We start from the raw sequence: 21,471 nt of genomic DNA, 5'->3' as shown, positions 1-21,471 counted from the left end.
GTGAAAGCCAAGATGGTCACCTTCCCCTGCCTGCTCCAGCTCAAATGCAAGTCTCCTGTCCTTCTTCCACTGCTCTGCTCCCCTCCCTCTTTCCCTGACCTCCTCACGTGCTTATGAATCTCCCCAACCTGTAGGCAGGGTTTTGTTCCCCTTTGAATAGCATCCATCACTCCTTCACCTTCCTCAAATGGAGTCTCTGAGAAGAGAGAAGGAGAGATGTATTTCTTGCCTTAGAGTCCCAGCAGAGCAGCTGCCTTCCCTCCTTTATCAGAACGCCTCTTGCAGAAAAGGGAGCCAGAGGTAGAAAACAACACAAGTCAGAAACAAATCCTGCAAGGGATCAGCCTCTCTGTCCTTTATATCTGCTTCTGTCTCAGTTCCTATTTTCATCGGCTGCTGCTGATGGATGCGCTTCCCTTCTAAATCTGCACATCACTCTCCTCTCTGTTTATACCTATGGAAAGTCTTTTCTGCCACACTGTATACAAAAAGTGAGATTAACAATGACAGGATCCTACTAACATCAGGGAGATATCCCACAGGGTGACTGCATGATATCCATGCTGCTACTCTTGCCCTTCCTTATCTCAGTTCCTTCTTTCTCTGTTGGTGTGTACATTATTTCACACTTGCTGCATAACCTGTGGCCTTCATGGCAGGCTGTGCACATCAGATCTTCAAACTTTTTATGTAAACAAAACAAAAAGCTACCGAAAACCACAGTTGGCTGGAGCTTTACCAAGGCTCTGTGTGGGTGTAGGCCTGCCTGTTTGTGAGCATCTCTACACTGGGCACCTGCCTGTGCTTGTAGGCACCTCTGGACGCTGTGCCACAGAAGAGGAAAATGGGTACTATGGGTGGAAGGTGGCAAGACTTTGCTGTCACTTCATCTTCAGGTTTAATAGCTCACAGAATAATCTTTCTATAATTAGTAGCACTGAAAAGAGATACCCATGTTAGTAACTGCTATTGCAGGACTTCCCAGGTAGCCACAGAACTAAATGGAGGCATTTCACACCTGAACGTCAGTATTTCACATCCCCGATATTTTGCCCCTGGCAAAAATCCCGTGGTCTCCAAAGGGAGTTTTCTCAAGGTTAAAGAAGTGCAGACTTTGGCCAAGGAAGCATTGCCTCAAGTGGCATTTGGACTTTGAGTACAGGGGTCACAATGGAACATTTTTCTTGCAGTTGTACAAAGTAAAAAGGCATATATTTAAAGATAAAATCTTAATTTAGTCAAAGATTTAATCAGCTCAGGGGTATACTAGAAAGGCTAATAACCTGCAACTTCAATTCTTATTTATCCCAGCTGCAAATCTAATATCTGGACTTTATTGCAAACAAAGGCAATGTTTATTACTAGTAAGTTTCTAAAAAACACTACCTCCAAACTTGCTCAGATTGTTTTTTTCTAAGGCCCTCTTTACCTTTTCTTGTGTTCACAACACTTATGCAGCTTCCCCCTTTCTTCTATGCATTTCCTTCTCCTTCATTTCTTTGACACGTTGGCTTTTTTCACTCTGATTTACACATCACTCCCTGCATCCTATTTCAGCACCTCCCTCTTTTCCTTCTCTTTCTTTCACTTATTCCTCATTCTGTCTTGCATCTTGTCAGTCCCCTGTGCTGCACTCTAAGATACTGTTTTTGTTAATATTTGTGATGGTTCCAAGATGCCCATCTAGTAAGGAGCTCCTGTCTATAGTGGTCAATGGGAGTTTTGTTCCTGATCTCAAAAGCCTCAGTGTTGCGTCACCGAGAAAGCTTGAGTAATTAGGTGTTATTACTATTATAAAATCTGCTTTTTTCATTCTCTCACCTGTGGTCCTGAGTGGTGTATTTGAGCAACTCTGCAAGCTGCAGAGGGTATTTGCAGATTTTCTGAACGGGCGTGAGAAGAAAACCATCAATGGCAATGTCAATCATCTGCTGAAGCAAGCGACAGGCCTCAAAGAAGTGACGGTATTTGCCCTGTTTCATTAGTTTGGAAAGTTCAATGCAGGCACTGGGATGATTGTTACAATACTCTGAATAAATAGCAAAGCCTTCTTGCTATAAAAAAAAAAAAAAAAGTCAAAGCTTTAACTAAAGCATTTGTCTATAAAGGAAGAAAGATATTTTTGTAACGTCTATTATATCTAATTAAATTTATTAATCCATTTCCTATATTGTTTCCACGCTGATCAGCCTTTAAACTATGCAGAAATCTACTTTGTAACTGTGAAAACTATGTGCCTCCTTTGAAAGAACAGAGAAATAGAGGCCTCCATTGAGTCAGGATAATCAAACCCAGTTTAAGAAGTAGCTTTTCTTTAGGGAAGACAGCTATAGGCTTAGCAAGTGTCTATCACAAACTCACAGCCTCTTTCCCCACCACCTTCTTTCCTTATTATCTTTAGGAAGTTTCTGCGTGCCCAGTATGAGTTCACTGCAAATCGTTCATCTGTGACCATTACAGTTTTGAAAAGGAAACTTAAAAATTGTGTACAAAGTTACATGCTTGCTAAAGATGAGGAGAAATCTAAAACATTTAAATAATTCTTTAATTGTAAATTATTTTACATTCTAAAATGTTATCTATACATAGTTTAGTATTTGATAAGCATTTGTTACTAAAATCCCCTCCTAACATTGTAACTTAGCATTTTCTTATCATATTTTGTTAATTTCATAAATAAAATCAATTTTTGCAACGTACATGTTGAAGAAAACATGACCCTATTTCACTTAGATGAGGTTCCTCTTTGTTGTACTGTTTCTCAAGGTCCTTCAGAAACTTCCTTTGGAATTTGTAAATATCTTCAATATTTCCAAAAATGGTGCTTAACTGAGCTGTGGTGAACATTCCTGTATGTTTGCGACACTGCCGAATATAACCCTGGAAATGAAATTTAAAAAACTCTTTAGTTAGAAGATGTGAAAACAGGTTCTACGCTGAACAAGCCCATTTGAGCTGGCAAAACCCCTGTGATTTACAGGCAGGTGAGTGGTTTCCCAGCCAGACACACACACACAGACATGAAATTTCAGATTTGCACCTGAAATGTTTACACACTGATCCTTGCAGTCCAACTTCTGTCTCACAGTACCGTAAATGAATCAGGGAACCAGAAACCTGCAGAGTGTGTAAAGCCCATTCGCATCCCCTTGTTACGAATACCCACCAAGCTGGAGGTGAGCCCCGTGTAAGGCCCCACGCATGCTACTACTTTAGCTGCTCTGCTTTTTCATAGGAATTTCTCTGTGCCATAACAGTTCTTCTCTATGTGGATAAGAACAAAACCTAAACCAATTAATATAAAGGCAATTTCTACCAGGGCTAAAGTACTGGTTACTTAACCAGTAGGTAAGCAGGTCACAGTCTAAGCCAGGGAAGCAAAGTGAAGAACGTATTATAACGCATTCAGAATGCTGCTGTTTGGTAAAATCCACGTGGTATTGGCAAGACCACACATAAAAATACAATCACTTTTCCAGTTTTTTTCTCTTTACTTGTGAGAACATCAGAGGGGTTCAGTTCACTTTATTTGTATCCAGCATTAAGCAGATACACAACTGAGTTCTCCAGTTTTAAAATGCCCTTGGAGCAAATTCTGCTCTGCCATCAGTAACCAACATTAGATCACATCGGCATTTGCACAGTGAAGAAGCAAAGGTACGATCAGGGGCCTCTTAGGGCTGAAACACGCAGAAGCAGCTGCCACGCACAGCCGGCACATCCTCAGGTACCTGTTCCACAAAGCTGAGCGTGGCGAGGAGGACACAGTGCAGGGGCTGAATATCCAGGAATAGCTGCTGTGCTTATACTCTCCTATCAGCTATGGCGCCAGGGCACGGAGGAGTGCGAAGGTTAACTGGTATGACAGGGGTTATCTGCCAGGCTCCTGTGTTTGGCTGCTTTCAGGCAGGTTTCCCCCTTTGAGAGCAGACAGCTGTAAAAAGCCTTGCAATTGCTCCGGTGAGGTTTACCAGGAAGCAACCCTGAATATTGCTGGCACTGTTATGAACATTCCTGTCTCCTCCAGAGCCATCTGCTCTGAAAGCTGTGCAGTGGCTATGCCGCAAGCCAGCTACCACATTTACTACTGTTAGAAGGATAACTCTGACAAGGAAAACTAATTCCTGTGCAGCTCTTGTAATGTGGACTGCAGACACTTCTTGAATGTAAAATGTTTTTCTGGGTATACTCCAGCTTCAGGATCCTGACCGCACTAGCCCCAGTGATTCATTCTACTGCAGAGCTTGCAAATTTGGATTACTATCTGCAGTAGCTTTTCTGGCTTAGTCTTACTCGAGTGTATTTTCAGCCTTATGTCCTCCTTGCACCACCCTACGGATTCACTCTGAGGAAAGCAGACCATCTCTACCCCACATATTGAACATGGAGCACCACTTCTGTATTCGGAAAATGTGTTTGCTCTCTTGTACTAAACTCAGAGGCATGTCAGATTTAAAAAAAAGAGGTACAGAATACATGTATTAAAGAAAATTAATTATTAATATCAGTCTAAGAATTAATAGGTCAGTAAAATATGAAAGTTATGTCCTAGAACTCAACTAACCATGGCAGTAACACAGCTGCGTGTACAAATTCCTCCCTGATCTTTTAGGCACACAGTCAAGCTTACTAGCTTAAGTACACAGTGAATCTAAATGACAAAACTTACATTTAATCTTTTAAAATTAGTCAATTAGCAACCAATTTGTGTCTTTTTATTTTCCCTTCTTTCTTCAAAATGCATAAAAAAGGCCTGATCTAAAAAAAAAAAATCAAAACACACCACTCTCTTGTCTACTTTGTTGTCCATGAAAGAATCTAATCATGAGCAGTGGACTAAAGGATGACAACATGACAAATACAGAGAGAGACCTAGCAAACTAAGGGTACAAAGAATATTTTGGTAGGTTGCTTAGCACCCTTCCAGATGCTAACCACAAATACAAGTCAAATACAGGTCAAATGCGTCACAGCCCACGTCAGAAGAGGCAAACTTCAGTGAAAAGTATTAAGAAGCTTCTTGTCCAAGTGTGGGCCTCTAACAAAATCTGAACAAAAAGCACAAAGCCCCCCACTTTTTATGGTTCAAAGAAGTAAGGTAGTTCTAAAACACCCTTAAAGACTTCTTCATAGCTTCTAAGCACCCAGTAAAAATCTCTTTGTTGGAGGAAAAAAAAAATCTCACCCAGCAAACATTCTCTTTGCAAGACACTTTCAAAAAGTTTTGTCCCTGAACTGTAATTGATTTTATTAAAGTTACTGAAAGTTTTCTATCTAAACCAAGTGCTAAAAAGTTCTAAGTAAACTGGACTTCCTTCTCTCAGTATTATGGAAATAGCGGTCAGATATTTTGAAAAAAAGGAAGCAGTGTCTTGTGCTAGTTGGCAGAGAGGAAAGCCATAAGAGGTCACAAGAAGAGTCTGACTGACAGCCTCAGAAGTGCAACTGGGAATATTTTGATATGAGAAACCACTCCAGTTCTCAACTTATATGGGATGTTTTGTTCACGTTAGGTCAGCAGAATGCCCTCAGGTGAAAGCATGTACCTCACAGATGTCCTTGAGATGCTTGATATAGACTCGTTCTGTGTTCATAATTTCCTGTATAACGTTGGTTCTCATCTGATCCTTGTTTTCAGCTATTTTCTGACGATGCTTGCTAATGTCTGCATCTTGTTCTTCATCCTGGATACTACTACAATTTTCTGGCACTTCTTCCTGATTAACTCGCAGCTGCAGCCAGAACAAACAAAGCAAACAAGAGTAAAGCAGCAAACTTACAAAATGTGATAAACTGTTGCAAACTTCTTACAATTAAGAGAGGACTTGCTAGTTCCAATTCTTACCTTATAGAGAGGGTTCCACAATAGGATTTATCTTATTGTACCCACTGCATATTCAAATAAAGTGTTGAGATTTTTGTCTGGTTGGCTTTCTACTCACAGTATCTCAGAGATACCATGTTGTGTTGCCTGTGTATTTTTCAGACTTAAGCTTATTTCTGACCCTTAATAATAGTTTATGTGTTATTTTGGTGAGGCCAGCATATAGGTAAAAATTACAATAGTAGAAAACTCAAACACTTTTAAATAGTTTCCCTCTGCCCCAGTTCCCCATCTGTGCGATGTGGATAACAGCATCTCCCTTTTCAACTTTTGTCTGATTGTCCATGTTGGCTGGAGATCTAGGAACGGCAAAGGCAGGAACCATCTCTTACGCTTTGTGTGGTACTTCATACAGCGTGGCCCAAGCTTCATTATAGGCTCTCAAAATGTACTTTAAATTAATTTCTAAAACATAGTTCAATTTCATACCATTCAAGAGTTATACTGTCATGAATCTGGCTGAGTTGTGACTGCAGAGTTCAGACTGTAAACCAGATTCCTACATAATGTTGTGATAATAAATTAAGCCCTATTTTGCCAATAAATGCCTGCAGCATAGCTTTCCCCACTCCCTCATGAAAACTGCTGTGTCCTCTCCATATACACTGGTTGCTCCTGGTTGAGCTTTCTGCTGCCCTCATTTCTGCTTAAGAAATTCCTTTGGTTACAAAAGGACCACACAAAGGAAGAAGACAGAGTAAAAGGTGTCAGAGGAGCTAAGGGATCTTGGGGTGTGATTCTCTATTGCTTTTTCCCTTGTGAAGTCATTAGGAGTTACCCCAGTGATGTTCAGATACAAGGATGATGAGGATCAGGCCCTTCACTTAAATGTAATGCCATGACCATTGCTACTGCACCCTGCTAGGAATCTCATGTGACAATGGTGCAAAAGCAAGAGTTACTCACCCTGACAAAGCTAGCTGGAAACCAGGCTTCCTTGTCCTCGTTTCTTCCCCACCACCAGTCTTTGTTGGATGCTTCTAGAACTCTAATGACATCTCCAGCTTTGAAGCCCAGCTCTTGATCATCCATAGTCACATGGTCCCAGAGAGCTTCTGCATAGACAATGCTGCCATCGCTTATCAGCTGAGATGGGAAGAAAATGAGGTTGTGAAGGACAAAAGATAAACAATGAACTGTTTATAAACTACTAAAAGATCAAAATACCTCACCAGAGTGCCTATGATTACTCCTATTACAGGATAAAACTAAAATTCTGGATTTTCAGAAATCTATGCGTATATTTGTTAGTGAGAACAATCAGAGTCCTACTCCACAGCAGTTAGGTAGGCTAACGAGTTACACTCCCAGTGAAATACCAGTCACTGTGCTCTTCCCTTGGCATCTGCTTGTGGGCCCTGCCAGAGACAGGACACCACGGCTGCTGGATTCCTCCCTATGCTGGCTACTGCCATTGCACTTTTTATTAATATGAAACCTCAGACCTGTGGAAAACAGCACACACACACCCCCTGTCATTACAGCAATGCAAAGCCCAGGACGTTACCTCATTAATTGCTAGCTGTTCCCCTCCTGGGTGCAGGTACCTGGGAGTGGCTTGGCAGAGCTCCTCGTAACTGTAATCTTCCTCACTGCCATTGTCATCCACTAAGGCTGAAGATTCAGTCCCACCATCTGCAGCAACTAAAACAAAGGTGCGACAGCTGTTTGCTTCATCATTTTTATGATTCCCCCCAAACAAACAATGCAAGAGGAATCGCTGAGAAGTTGCCTTTGTTGTCACGAATATAGCAATAACAGCAGAAGTGGAAAGCAGCAGGGCTCCAGGAAAACCGCTTTTTCCACCATTAAATGCTTTTTACTCTTTTTCAGAATCTTCTCATTTAGCAGCTGATGAAACTGAGAAATTCTCCTTTTTGTGCACGAAAAATAGAACTACAACCGTTATTTATTTTTTTTTTTACTCAAAGGAAATCTCAAATGACCTGAACAGAAGGGAGGTCTCGCTGCCGTTTCCCCCATGGCAGATGAGAGCGCTCCAGTGGGCCCCCCGCAGTCATGGGAGGCTGCTGACAGGCCCAGGCTGGGATCCGTCACATCATGTCACATCCCCGCAGCAATGTAACAACCCAACACCTCCGCACCCACCCAAGAGAGGGTGGGTAGCCCACCCGCAGCCCCTGCTCTAAGCCAGTCGCCGCCACCTCTCCCACAAGCAGCACTGAGATACCTACAGGGAGGCCCAAAGGGACAGGGAGTCTGGACTGAGCACAGTGTAACTGCCTGAGAAAAAAATTGTTCTAACTGCCCCAAATCACAAAAAGTTCTTGATTTGACAATCGTGCATTTTCTGACCAGAGAGGCAGCTTTGTAAAGAAATAGAGGCCAGAACTAAGATGGGTTTCATCTTATTACACAGCCACATAAACCAAGAGAAACACAGTACAAGTGACTGACACTACGCACATGTAAATCTACAGTTACTGTATAAAGCTGTAAAACCCATTTGGGTTACATCACTGGGTGGTAGATCCTTTAGGTGATCATCTCCGTACTGGCAGATGAAGAGGACCGGGGACTGATCTCAAGACCAAGTAATATCAACTGACTTACGTCCACAATGCTCAGTGCTAGAGCAGGTTTGCCTTCGAAAGCCAGCTGTAATGTTCAGACAGATCAGAGGATGAGCTAGTAATCAACAGGCATTCATGACCAGTGGTCCAGTGCTTGAGGTGCACTCTCTGGTCCTTGTTAATTTATCCCTAAAGGTTTATTCCTATGGCAGGCCCAGGCTGAGAATAACTAGAGAGTATGAAGATCTTACAGTGCTCAAAAATCCAATTAAAAAAAAAAGTAAAAAATCAAAAATAAAACCAATAAATTTCAGAATGGGCTGCTAGCACTGAACTCCTTTTCTAATGGTTACTGTGTCCCAGGTAAGCTGCCCCACAGCCTGCAGAGCATCTTTCTCACTCCCGAGTGCCTGGGAAGGGACCTCTAAGCAGAGTTATTGAACCTGCCACTTCCACGTAGCAGCAAGGCCAAGCCACAGAGCCCTGACCCTGCCTCTTCTCTGCCCTGCTTCAAGCCTGGGTGCCGCCTGCCTGCTGAGCTCGGGGCTCCGGAGGGGTGAGAGTCACAAAGAGATGACTCCTGGCTTTACTCCACACACCTGCACAGCTAAGAGGCACACTGTTGCCTATCTGGTATTTACCATATAGGGAGAAACACTTCAACCCCCTCCTCATGGGCACTCATACCATCACTAGCATCTTTGGTCATTTGGGTATTAATTTGCAAGAGAGATCAAAGCTGATTACTGCACAGATTCACTAAAAAACTTGGAAGAGTTTTCTTTCCTTTAAAAGTGGAAAAATATGGCATAGTCTTGATGTAACAGAACATGGCTATTCGACCCTTCTCTTCTACTCTCCAGCATTTTAAATACACACTCACATTAACAGTATAATCTGCCTAACCAGGGAGGATGCAGAATCCCTATTTAAAAAAACAAGGGTTTTTTTCCCTACAGACTCATATATCTGAGCACTGATAAACTTTTAAAATTCATCTTGCGAAACTTACTGAAACTGCTTTATTAAAAAAAAATCTGCAAATAAATAATTCATGAAATCAATTTTTAGCTTGTAAAGCAACACCAAAAAAAATTAATCCCAGTGATCCTTTATACATCTCTACTGTGCTATCAGTACTGCCTGTTGCGTTTGTTCCAGTAACAACAGCACATCAAAATAACCTAATTCATTTGGCTCCAGATGAAAAATGACTGCATTTTTGGGACTGATAACTGTTCATTATTCTGTACCAAACCAACAAGCTTACATTGTCTTGAGTTGGACTCAAGCGAAAATCGGTCGCTCGCATTCTGCATCTGTTCCTCTATTGTTTACAGACAGAAATATGAGAGGTAGGGGTGGGCTCTCCCCATCGCTCCAACGGGATGCAAAAAGTTAAAAGACAGCCTGGGACTGATTCTGATCTCCCGCCAACTCTGTGGCCGGTGTAAGGCTGCAGGCTCCCACGGATGACACGGTACAAGCATGATCAGCATCAGGCCCCCTGACTGCCACGGTTTACCAGTTCAATCTAAAAACACTGTAAAAACAGCAAGAGAGAGAGCATGTTCTACTCACACGTACCCATCTGAAGGCTCTCCAGACTCCAAAATCGTGCCATTCCCCCCCTGGCTACCATGCTGCCGTCAGTCAGACTCGACCCAGGGCAAGGGTTGAACCTCTAACGGGTGATGCTCGGTCCTAAAGGGCTAGCGGAGGATCAGAAAAGGCTCCGAGCTACCGACAGTGCAGAGAAACAGCCCGTTCGCTGCCTTCAGCTCCCAGCGGTGCCTGCGATGCCGAGGCCGGCCGGGAAGTGCCAGCGGGGCGCTGAGCCTGGCCGCTGCGAGCTCACGGCTCGCTGACATCATGGGGTGCCCTTAGGGAGGAAGTTCCAGAAAAGAAACAAAAACCTGGCTGCCTGGCCCCGGCCGCGCTGTGCTGCAGCTGCCCAGACCACTCCCAAAGTGCCCCGACATCTCCAACGCAGCTAGCCAAGGAGTACATTTGTTTTTCATTAAAGCAGCTTAATGCAATTTCAAGCTATATTCAAATGACTGTGATTCAAAGGGAGAGACTATTTGGATGGGAGCTGGGAGTTCCTTGTATTACAACACTGTTCGGAGTATCGGTCTATCTTTGTTATATTATATATTGTGGAAGGTGTCCCTGCCCATGGCAGGGAGGTTGGAACTAGATGATCTTTAAGGTCCCTTCCAACCCAAACCATTCTGTGATTCTATGATTCTATGATATTATACTGGTTAAAATTCCAGTAGAAGTAAATTCCAGTAGAAGTAAACAATGAAGGTATTTTTTGCATGGCTATTAAAACTTCTCTTGCTTCACAGGCAAATGCTGTATCATTATTTAGGGCACAAGCAGACGAAGTGTTAAGGCTGCAGCAGGCAGCTCCCAGGAAAAGAGAGGAGGACGGAGACTCAACTACAAACTTAATTCAGCTGCTCCAGAAAATAGGGAATGAAGCAGGAAAGCTCCCAAACAGTCCAGCTTTCCCTGGGACTGACCCAGCCAGCGCACAGCCTCATTCACTCACCATGGGCCAGCATTTACCACCCTTACATCTGCGTCGTTCTGCAGTGAAGCTGGACCAGTTCATGCACTGGAAGCAAAGGCAGGAGCTGCTCCTATCAGCACAGTGCAAAGCCTGCTGCAATCTGCGCTTGTACGCAGCACTACATTTACGGTTTGGAAAGCTCCGTAATCTTTATGGCTTATTCCTTACCTGCAAACTGCGTTGCTCAGCTGAGCCTGTGCTTTAACTGGGAACTGCGGGGATGTGTTCACAAGACCCTGGAGGCATTTCTGCACACAGCGACCTCTCAACACCCACTGAAATCACATGGTTTCCCCGAACGCTGCCTCAGACAGAGAAGGAAAGGCCAAACATCACCCGGCAATATTAATGTCATCTTCCTACAAAAATCCAGACTGTGCTGCACTGCACAGGAGACTGACAGGAATTCTCTTCTGAACCCCCAAACTTCCCTATTATTTCTTGCTGCAAGGACACTTGTTGGATAGCACAGTAAAAACAAGCTACTACATATTATGTTTATACACAGCCCCACACATTTTTCTCGGCACAAAGCATTAAAAAAAACAACTCAGCAAACGGAAGTGACACTGAAGTGCTGATGAACCTGGGACCTGCAAGTGAAGGCTTCACGCTTTTAATCAGTGAGAGCACAAGCTCTCTGCTGTGTCAAACCCCCACCCGCAGGGGAAAAACAGCTGAACCGCCAAAGCAAAATGAGATCAAACCCCACACAGCTCTCCTAGAAGACACATTAAAAACGATCTCTGAAAAACAGTCACTTGGTTTGATTTTTGCAGAATGGAACAGACTGTGTGCTTTTGCCTGATGACTAACCCAGTGCCACCGTCGGATGCTGCCGGGGGGGATCTGTTCTCTCTCCCATGCACCGGCACGTCTAGAAACTGTGCAGCCACAAACTGAACCACCACAGAAGTACTTGTTTGGGGTGAGCTGGTGGTGGGTTCATTTCCTCGCAGGATGAGCCAGGGACAGGAGGAGGTGCAGGCTGTCCTTTGTAGTGGCAGTCCACAGTGACCCTGTCCAAACGCATGCCCAGCTGGCTTACCCACTGCGCAAGGCACTCTGAAAAGGCTGTGGGTAGCACATACTAAAATACTGAAACTAACAGCTAGTTTACCCGCCTCAAGAAAATCCAGTTCTAGATACCACTCTGGTGTCATAGGACCCTCCACCCTGGGGCAGACCAAAGGTCCCTCCCACCCACTGCTCTGACAGCAGCCAGTAGCAGATGCCCAGGGAGGAACATCATAATAGATGAGGCATGTAATGGCCTTTTTCTGATGTACTTTCCTAAATTCCAGCTATCTGCAGATGAGAGTCAGATCCCTCCTGGGGCAGAAGGGATATCTTGATGTTTAATTAACTGAATTTTTCAAACCACTTTCTGAATTTCTGTAAACTTTTGGGATGTGAAATATCATGTGTAGCAATTAGTTTCAGAGTTTAATTTTATAGCATTTGAAAACTATCTTTTATTTTGAACATGCTATCTGAGGATTTCATTTGGTGTCCTTTCATTCTTACATTATTGGAAACAATAACTATTATCTGTTCATTTTTCCTATGCCAATCAGACTTTTATTCCCCTGTTGTCCTTTTTTGCAAGTTGCAGAGCCCTAGCTGTGTTAATCATTCCTCACACAGAGACACCGAGTAGGTTTTCTTTTGTCTTTCTCTGTATTGTCCCCTGTAAAAAATGCCTTTTGAGGTGGGAAGAAATGGGGAGATGGCCCCCACATGCCACACCAGTGGCACAATTGGGCTTCCTGTTTTGTTCTCTATTGCCTTCCTACAAATGCCTGCCCTTTTATTTACTGTTTTGACTGTTACTATGCACAGAGCTGACACTTCAATTATCTGTTAGGATTGCAAGATCTCTTCCTGAATGTCAATATCCAGCTCAAAGTCCATTCTTCTGCAGCCATACCAGGCTCGTGTTCCTCCACGTGCACTACCTTGCCTTTATCAACACTGAATTCACCTGCCGCCAGTGCAGTGCGTTGTGTCTCGGTATTGTGAAATACTTCTGCAACTCTGTTCAAGCAGCTTGTGCTTTTACTACCATGAATAATTTAGCACACAAATGAGAATTATAATTTCATTCTATAGCTCCCTTCCCACATTATTTGTGAAGACACTGAGCATCTGACTCGTGAGTTCTCTCCTGAAGAAAACTGACCACTTTCCTCCTCTCACTTACTTAGTGCTTACTCACTGTTTAAAGCATGGGATGATCTTCCCTCTTATTCCAGGCCTCTATTAAGAGACATTTGTAAGAGATCTTGTCAGAAGCCTTTTGGAGACCCAAATAGCCTATACCTACTGAATCTCCTTGGTCACACCCTCGGGGACTTTTTTTCAGAAAATCTAATCCATTTGTGGGGCACAGCTGTCCCCTACATAGGACTCTTCTTCATCATAAGGGTCCACCAGTCTGTTGATGTTACTCTCTGTTACAGTTTCTAAATCCTAAATACACTCTTTATATATTCTACGTACTATTATGTCAGACTCACTGGTTTACTGCTCACTGAATCCCTCCTCATACTTATTTATAAACGGTTATCCCATTGCTGCCTTCTTCCTTGTACTGAGGCAGTAACTCAGCAATTTCATTCTTAAATCCCTTTAGAAGTCATGGTTCTGGCAATTTGTTACTATTCATTTAATTACTCTAAAACTTTTACTGACATTATGAGACAGATCCTTATCTCCCATCCCCCTGGGACGAAATCGGTGTGCCCAGCTCGCTTCCTGAAATGCCTGTACACCAATGCACGCAGCATGGGGAATAAACAGGAGGAGTTGGAAATCCGTGCTCGGTCGGGGGGCTATGATCTAGTGGCAATCACAGAGACTTGGTGGGACGCCTCGCATGACTGGAATGTGGTCATGGATGGCTATGTCTTGTTCAGGAAAGACAGGCCGCTAAGGAGAGGTGGTGGAGTTGCTCTTTATGTGAGTGAGCTGCTAGAATGTATTGAGTTCTGTCCAGGGGCGGATCAGGAGCGAGTTGAGAGTTTGTGGGTGCGAATTAAGGGGCAGGCTGGCAGGGGTGATACTGTTGTGGGTGTCTATTACAGGCCACCAGATCAGGATGAGGAGGGTGATGAGGCCTTCTACAGGCAGCTGAGAGCTGTCTCGCAATTACAGGGCCTGGTTGTTGAGGGGGATTTCAACTACCCTGATATTTGCTGGGAGGCCTACTCAGCCAGCCATCCTCAGTCCAGGAGGTTCCTCCAGTGCATTGATGATAACTTTCTGATGCAAATGGTGGATGAGCCAACTAGGAGAGGAGCGCTGCTGGATCTTACCCTCACTAACAAGGAGGGTCTGGTTGAAGAGGTGAAGGTTGAGGGCAGCCTTGGTTGTAGTGACCACGAGATGGCAGAGTTCAGGATCTCATGTGGCAGGAACAGAATAGCTAGCAGAATTGCAACCCTGGACTTCAGGAGGGCCAACTTTGGCCTTTTCAAGCAATTGCTAGGGGAAATCCCATGGGACAGGGTACTAGAAGGTAAGGGGGCCCAAGATAGTTGGTTAGCATTCAAGGACTGCTTCTTCCGAGCTCAAGATCAGAGCATCCCAACAGGTAGGAAGTCAAGGAAGGGTACCAGGAGACCTGCATGGTTAAACAGGGAACTGCTGGGCAAACTCAAGTGGAAGAAGAGGGTGTACAGATCGTGGAAGGAGGGGCTGGCCACTTGGGAGGAATATAAGTCTGTTATCAGAGGATGTAGGGAGGCAACTAGGAAAGCTAAGGCCTCCTTGGAATTAAACCTTGCAAGAGAGGTCAAGGACAACAGAAAGGGCTTCTTCAAATACATTGCAGGTAAAGCCAACACTAGAGGCAATGTAGGCCCACTGATGAATGAGGTGGGGGCCCTGGAGACAGAGGATAAAAAGAAGGCGGAGTTACTGAATGCCTTCTTTGCCTCTGTCTATACTGTTGGAGGCTGTCCTGAGGAGCCCCGGACCCCTGCGGCCCCAGAGGAAGTCAGGATAGAGGAGGAATCTGTCTTGGTAGATGAGGGCTGGGTCAGGGACCAATTAAGCAATCTGGATGTCCATAAATCCATGGGCCCTGATGGGATGCACCCGCGGGTGCTGAGGGAGCTGGCGGAAGTCATTGCTAGGCCACTCTCCATCATCTTTGCTAAGTCGTGGGCAACGGGAGAGGTGCCTGAGGACTGGAGGAAAGCGAATGTCACTCCAGTCTTCAAAAAGGGCAAGAAGGAGGACCCGGGTAACTATAGACCGGTCAGCCTCACCTCCATCCCCGGAAAGGTGATGGAACAACTTGTCCTTGGTGCTGTCTTTAGGCACATCAAAGATAGGGGGATCATTAGGGGCACTCAACATGGCTTCACCAAGGGGAAGTCATGCTTAACCAACTTGATAGCCTTTTATGAGGATGTTACCCGGTGGATAGATGATGGTAAAGCTGTGGATGTGGTCTATCTCGATTTCAGTAAAGCGTTTGACACGGTCTCCCACAGCATCCTCGCAGCTAAACTGAGGAAGTGTGGTCTGGATGATCGGGTAGTGAGGTGGATTGTGAACTGGCTGAAGGAAAGAAGCCAGAGAGTGGTGGTCAATGGGACAGAGTCCAGTTGGAGGCCTGTGTCTAGCGGAGTCCCTCAAGGGTCGGTACTGGGACCAGTACTGTTCAATATATTCATTAATGACTTGGATGAGGGAATAGAGTGCACTGTCAGCAAGTTCGCTGATGACACAAAACTGGGAGGAATGGCTGATGCGCCGGAAGGCTGCGCAGCCATTCAGAGAGACCTGGACAGGCTGGAGAGTTGGGCGGGGAGAAACTTAATGAAATATAACAAGGGCAAGTGTAGAGTCCTGCATCTGGGCAAGAACAACCCCATGTACCAGTACAAGCTGGGGACAGACCTGTTGGAGAGCAGCATAGGGGAAAGGGACCTGGGGGTCCTAGTGGACAGCAGGATGACCATGAGCCAGCAATGTGCCCTTGTGGCCAAGAAGGCCAATGGCATCCTGGGCTGTATTAGAAGGGGTGTGGTTAGCAAGTCGAGAGAGGTTCTCCTCCCCCTCTACTCTGCCCTGGTGAGGCCGCATCTGGAGTATTGTGTCCAGTTCTGGGCCCCTCAGTTCAAGAAGGACAGGGAACTGCTAGAGAGAGTCCAGCGCAGAGCCACGAAGATGATTAAGGGAGTGAAACATCTCCCTTCTGAGGAGAGGCTGAGGGAGCTGGGTCTCTTTAGCTTGGAGAAGAGGAGACTGAGGGGTGACCTCATTAATGTTTATAAATATGGAAAGGGCAAGTGTCATGAGGATGGAGCCAGGCTCTTCTCAGTGACATCCCTTGACAGGACAAGGGGCAATGGGTGCAAGCTGGAACACAGGAGGTTCCACTTAAATATGAGGAAGAACTTCTTTACGGTGAGGGTGACCGAATACTGGAACAGGCTGCCCAGAGAGGTTGTGGAGTCTCCTTCTCTGGAGACATTCAAAACCCGCCTGGACGCATTCCTGTGTGATATGGTCTAGGCAATACTGCTCCGGCAGGGGGATTGGACTAGATGATCTTTCGAGGTCCCTTCCAATCCCTAACATTCTGTGATTCTGTGATTCTGTGATCTAATTTAAGCTCAGGTTTTATTTCTCTGTCACTTACAAGGCCTACAAACTGTCTGCAAGTCTACAGGGTTGTCATATTTTTTAAAAAGGACATCGTTTTTATATCTTTAGCAAATGGTTTCTGCGTTCCTGTACTCTACATCAAAATTGCTAGACCTTTTTTTTTTCTATTTGTATACAATTCAGACATCTGAAGGATGCCTTTTTTTTTTTTCTTCTGATAGATTCTTTTCCTCAGTGTTTAATGACATAACCATTTTCTGGTGTTTCCAAATTCTGTTTTGACAGGTGACTTGAATTTGCTCTAGGCATATAATATGCTGTCCTTGAACACTCTCCGTGCTACCTGCAAGCATTCAACACCTTTTTCCGCTCCTTTAAATTCCCTTGTTACATAAATGACTTCTCACTTTTATTTACTTCCCTCTTTTAAATTAAAACACATACTGTATTAGATCACAGAATCACAGAATCACAGAATCACAGAATGTTAGGGATTTTTTCACTCTTTTCACCCCTGCAAGGATATTGGCTCAGAGTGTGTTACGGACACAGTGGGCAAGGTTCATTATCTGTCTGTATCTGGTCAATGAACAGCACCCTAAATTATCTGTTTCTTCCAGTCAAGGTCACCTAGCTTAGCTTAGAAGTCTATAGAGTCAGATGAGACACATCCCACCCTTACAGAGTAGCCCTTATGTGTGATCCTGCACACACCTCAGGAACGGTTCAAGAGTTGTTTCCCTTCCTGTAGGTCTCCTGATTAGCTGCACCAAGGAGTTATTTACAGTACACCTGAAAACGTAGCACTGTGCCCCATTACAATGCTTAAGCCACACGACACCGATTTAAGTGTCCTTTTATGACTGTGCTTGCTGCCCTTGGAACTTCTCTGGTTTCCTTGGTTTGTCACATTTACTGTCACCTTTGTGGTGATCCTAGGTGTTTCATCATTTAATCCTGCCACTATACTTTTTCCCATTCAGGCATGGCATCCCAGTCCACAGATCCTGTAACACTTGATGATACAGTCAATTTGTTTATCTGATTTGGCTCTTAGTTTTTCTTTAATACATTAGAGACCCTCTTTCACTTGTACAATCCTCTGTTATTCCTATACAGCTTGCACAAGGGTGATATGCTGGTTATGCTCCACCGGTTATCCTCCTTCAGCCAAGTTGCTGACATGTGCCATCTAGCTTCTTTAAAAACATGTTTATTTCTCCATCTTACTTTTTAAACTTTCGCTGTTACTGGCAGGGTTGCCTGTTTTTCTAAATCCTCTTTAAACAACATTTGTCCAACTGTTCCTGACTATTTCTTGCTTGAGTTTTGCCAACTTTCTGCCCCGTCCTTCATTTGAGGATGCAGTGATCATTGACATCGCCTGTAAAGGATATGTTGTCCTATACTGTGTACTATTTCGGCTTGCCAGCTTTCCCCTAATTCTTTGTTTAGAAACTACTCCGTAATCTCTTGATTTGCATGTCAGCAGCCTGGTTTTGTTTTGGTTTAGAAAACAAAGGATCTTTGTATTGAAAACATTCCTTGGTTTACAAATAATCTAAATCTCCCTCTTTTTAATACAACTTTCTGCATGAAGGTGCCTGGAAGTAAAAAGGCCTCTCTGTCTGAGCGTGGTATTGGCAGCACGTCGGACAATTTTACCACTGGACTCCTGGTCTTTTAGCTGCTACCTGACAGCTTCAGTTTTGCCTCCTGTCCATCACACTCTCCCTGCCACACACCTGCCCCACAGCTATCACCTCCCCTCCGGGGTCCCTAGGACTGCCTGGGTGCTTCACCTTATGCACCAGCTGCTCCCAACACACTGCTAGGTCCTGTCTGCATCATTAAGCCCAGCTATCTATGCGACTAACAATCCCATTACCCACCAGCATAGTTTTTATCTTTTCCCATCAGCTAAAAGTCCCATTCTTCAAAGTATCACATAGCCATCACCCTCTGGTCCAGAGGTCTTTCTGTCCTCAGCAACACTGGGACTGCTTAGCCTGTGGTAGTGGGTTTCATGATGCCCCTTCAGGTCCTGTCCATGAGTCTTTCTGCCTCCCTGAGCTTTTCAGGCATTTTGGCTGCAGAATACAGCAACCGCCATGGAGCTGTTTGCAACATCAGACATATTCCACCCATCTCCTGGTAATCACAAATATGGCACTCAGTGTAGTAGCCCAGGAATTTGCGTTTCCTGCACATTGTCCTACTTATATCCTTACTCTTTTGGGGTGGGGTAGCAAGGACAAGGTAACAAAGAGATCGTAGCAAGCAGGGAACTGTTTGCTCTCGAGGAGTGATTAGTAACTTCTGTTTGTTCACCTCCATGGCCAATAACCTGTTTGGGGTGGGGTTTGTTTATTTGATTGGTTATAGGGATGGAGAACCTGAAAATCTCCTCTCCCCAATAGCCAGTTTGTTTGTACCTGAGTTCCTGAGCTGTGCTCCACACAGGCTTAAAACCTACTCAGTTACCCAACCTTGATGAACTGGGAAAAGCTTGACGGTAGTATAACGTAGGTATGCAAACATCCAGGACAGGATACGACTTGAATTAAAGACATTTAAATTTTATTAGTCTAAATGCCGGAATCCACATTTGAATGAACCATCTAAATCAGCAGATACTGGTCACAATTAAAACAGCTAAGAGACAATCCACCTCATCCAAAGGCAGTTCCTGCTCTAACCTTCATTGACTGCAAAGGCTAGGGCCCCAGATCAGTTGTTTAAATGTAGATACTTAGTGCCATTTTAAGTATTTTGGATATCAGCTGTCACTGAAGAAAGGAAGAGGTCTCCTGTACGTCCTCTGTCACATCTGCCAGCTGCAGGCAGGTACTCAGCTGTCCCTCACATACCTGGACCCTGAGGTGGGTTACTGAATCAAGACCTAGACCTTCACTGCTCGTAACAGGTGTTCAAATGTTTAACTCTTATTAGGCACCTAGATTTAGACTAAATTTACGTGGCTTAAACGTGTGCTGAATCCCATCCCACCTACTCAGAGCTGAGCCCATGTAAAGGAGTTCACCAATTATGTTGGCCAAATTCAAGTCCCACACTGCAATATGCAAAAACGATGGGTTACTTTTTAAGATACTTATAAGAATTGCTCTGCTGTGATAAATAGGTAACCTCTTTAATATAATTTATAACTTGTAACCCTTTAAGCACAGGAGTAGCAATGTAAGTCTCAAGAGAAGTTTCCCTTACGTGTTGGATGGTTGTTATTCTGTCTCCTACAGTCAGATGATTTACTATCTTGTAACAACAGTTTTTCTAAAAATTTACAACTCCAATTTTCTCTCCCATTGTTATAAAAGTAGACATGCAATGTATTAGGCTTCAGCAAGTAACTAAAATAAGATACCACTGGTTTTCAGTGCTTGGGTTTAGAATTTTTTTCTATAATAAAGGGCTTTTGTGCTATCAAATTTCACTGCACATAAGCAACCAAAAAACTCTCACATGTTCAAAGACAAGGAAAAGCCTTGTGAATTTTAAGAGAAAAAAGGAAAGAAATCAGAATGTGTGACACTAGTCACTTTATGATTTTCTGATGGAGCTATTTAACAGATCTCTGCACCTGCTCTCAAACTGCAAAATCTATGATATTCCTCACTTGCCTTCAGGGCTTTGATTTCAGAAGCTTTTCCTGCTCAACTGCTATGTTTATTGTAATGAGTCATAAAAGTCACATCTAGCCTAATCAATATTGCTATGGCTCCATTATCTTGAAAAGCAGCAGAAACCTTGCTTTGTGTATTTGTCATCCTGTTGCTTACGTTTAGGAGACCAGTTATACGAAAGCTAAATACCTGGAAAGATGCTACTCTCAGGCAGTTGTCTAGGTAACTAATATTATTTCATGTGGCTTCCAAACATGAAATGGAAAGGATAACTAAAAATAGAAAGAAATCCCTACTCTGTGATGCGTAAAGAATCTCTTTTTTTCAAAACTAGCTCATGGCAAACCTGTTATTCTGTGAGTGGTCCTTCTGGAATCAGGGACTGAGATACCACGTAGTCTCAGCAAGGGCTGCAGCATCAGATGTCAAATTTACCTCCATGCCTAATCTGGATGATTAAGTATACTGAGATACATACAGCAAGGACACACTCCAGCCATGGGCTTTAAAGTAGTTCCCAATATTTTACTACAATATAAATTAAAAGGAGAATACTAATATAGTAAATATACTGTATCTCATTGCTACAGTTAGAAATTCTGGACTCTGTTCCTTGGAGAGCACCTTCTGAAGAAAACTGTCATACTCTATTGAAGACCAGAAAATGCAGTTTTAAAATGTTCTTATATAAATTAATTTGTAGTTGAGTGATTTTTTTAGCAGAATTTGGATATCATTGCAGCTAAAACAGCTTAGAACCATACAAGCCAAGTACTGACTAGTAAACATATGTCTAATTTTAATAAAGGAACATTGAAAATGCTACTTGTTAACTTTCCTACTTCAACCATGGCAAGCCCTGATCCAGACACCTTTACTTACTCTCTCCACAGAGAGGCAGAGTGAAGGTTACCACTAGTGTTCTGCTCACTATTAACAGTGAAGAATATAAAGTGAAAATTTTGCTTTTATGTCCGACCCTTGCCAGTGAAACATGAATAACACTTTAGATTATGCTCACGATGGTCTGAAAAAACACAAATGGTATAAACACAGGTTCTTCTGCCAAGAAATGTTCTACTAATACTAGATATTAACTATTAACTATATTATCTATTAACTGAAGATAGCATTGCATGCTAATATTAAACAATTACAGAAAAAATACACAGGGCACATCAGAAAGTCTGATAAAGGGTACTGCTTCCA

At 43.6% G+C, this 21,471-nt stretch overlaps 1 protein-coding gene across 4 annotated transcripts in view; it reads right to left on the bottom strand.

The window, feature by feature from the left end:
• SPATA13 (spermatogenesis associated 13) overlaps nucleotides 1-21,471 on the bottom strand; it is a 47,772-nt gene that overhangs the window by 7,153 nt on the left and 19,148 nt on the right. Inside the window, exons 1-6 of one of the 4 annotated variants that reach the window (XM_068423725.1) lie at nucleotides 10,006-10,060; nucleotides 7,392-7,528; nucleotides 6,791-6,970; nucleotides 5,547-5,732; nucleotides 2,701-2,880; nucleotides 1,822-2,054 (exon numbers count right to left, since the gene is read on the bottom strand). In XM_068423725.1, the coding sequence (XP_068279826.1) occupies nucleotides 1,822-2,054; nucleotides 2,701-2,880; nucleotides 5,547-5,732; nucleotides 6,791-6,970; nucleotides 7,392-7,528; nucleotides 10,006-10,060 (971 nt within the window). Of the gene's footprint in view, nucleotides 1-1,821; nucleotides 2,055-2,700; nucleotides 2,881-5,546; nucleotides 5,733-6,790; nucleotides 6,971-7,391; nucleotides 7,529-10,005; nucleotides 10,061-21,471 lie in introns of those variants that run through there. The other 3 variants (XM_068423717.1, XM_068423733.1, XM_068423738.1) reach the window with 3 other exon arrangements.

This window comes from Nyctibius grandis, chromosome 2 (assembly GCF_013368605.1).
Source record: "Nyctibius grandis isolate bNycGra1 chromosome 2, bNycGra1.pri, whole genome shotgun sequence".
Classification (NCBI taxonomy): Eukaryota; Metazoa; Chordata; class Aves; order Nyctibiiformes; family Nyctibiidae; genus Nyctibius; species Nyctibius grandis.
Note: the sequence above shows the minus strand (reverse complement) of the source record. Positions and strands in the feature narration are given on the sequence as shown.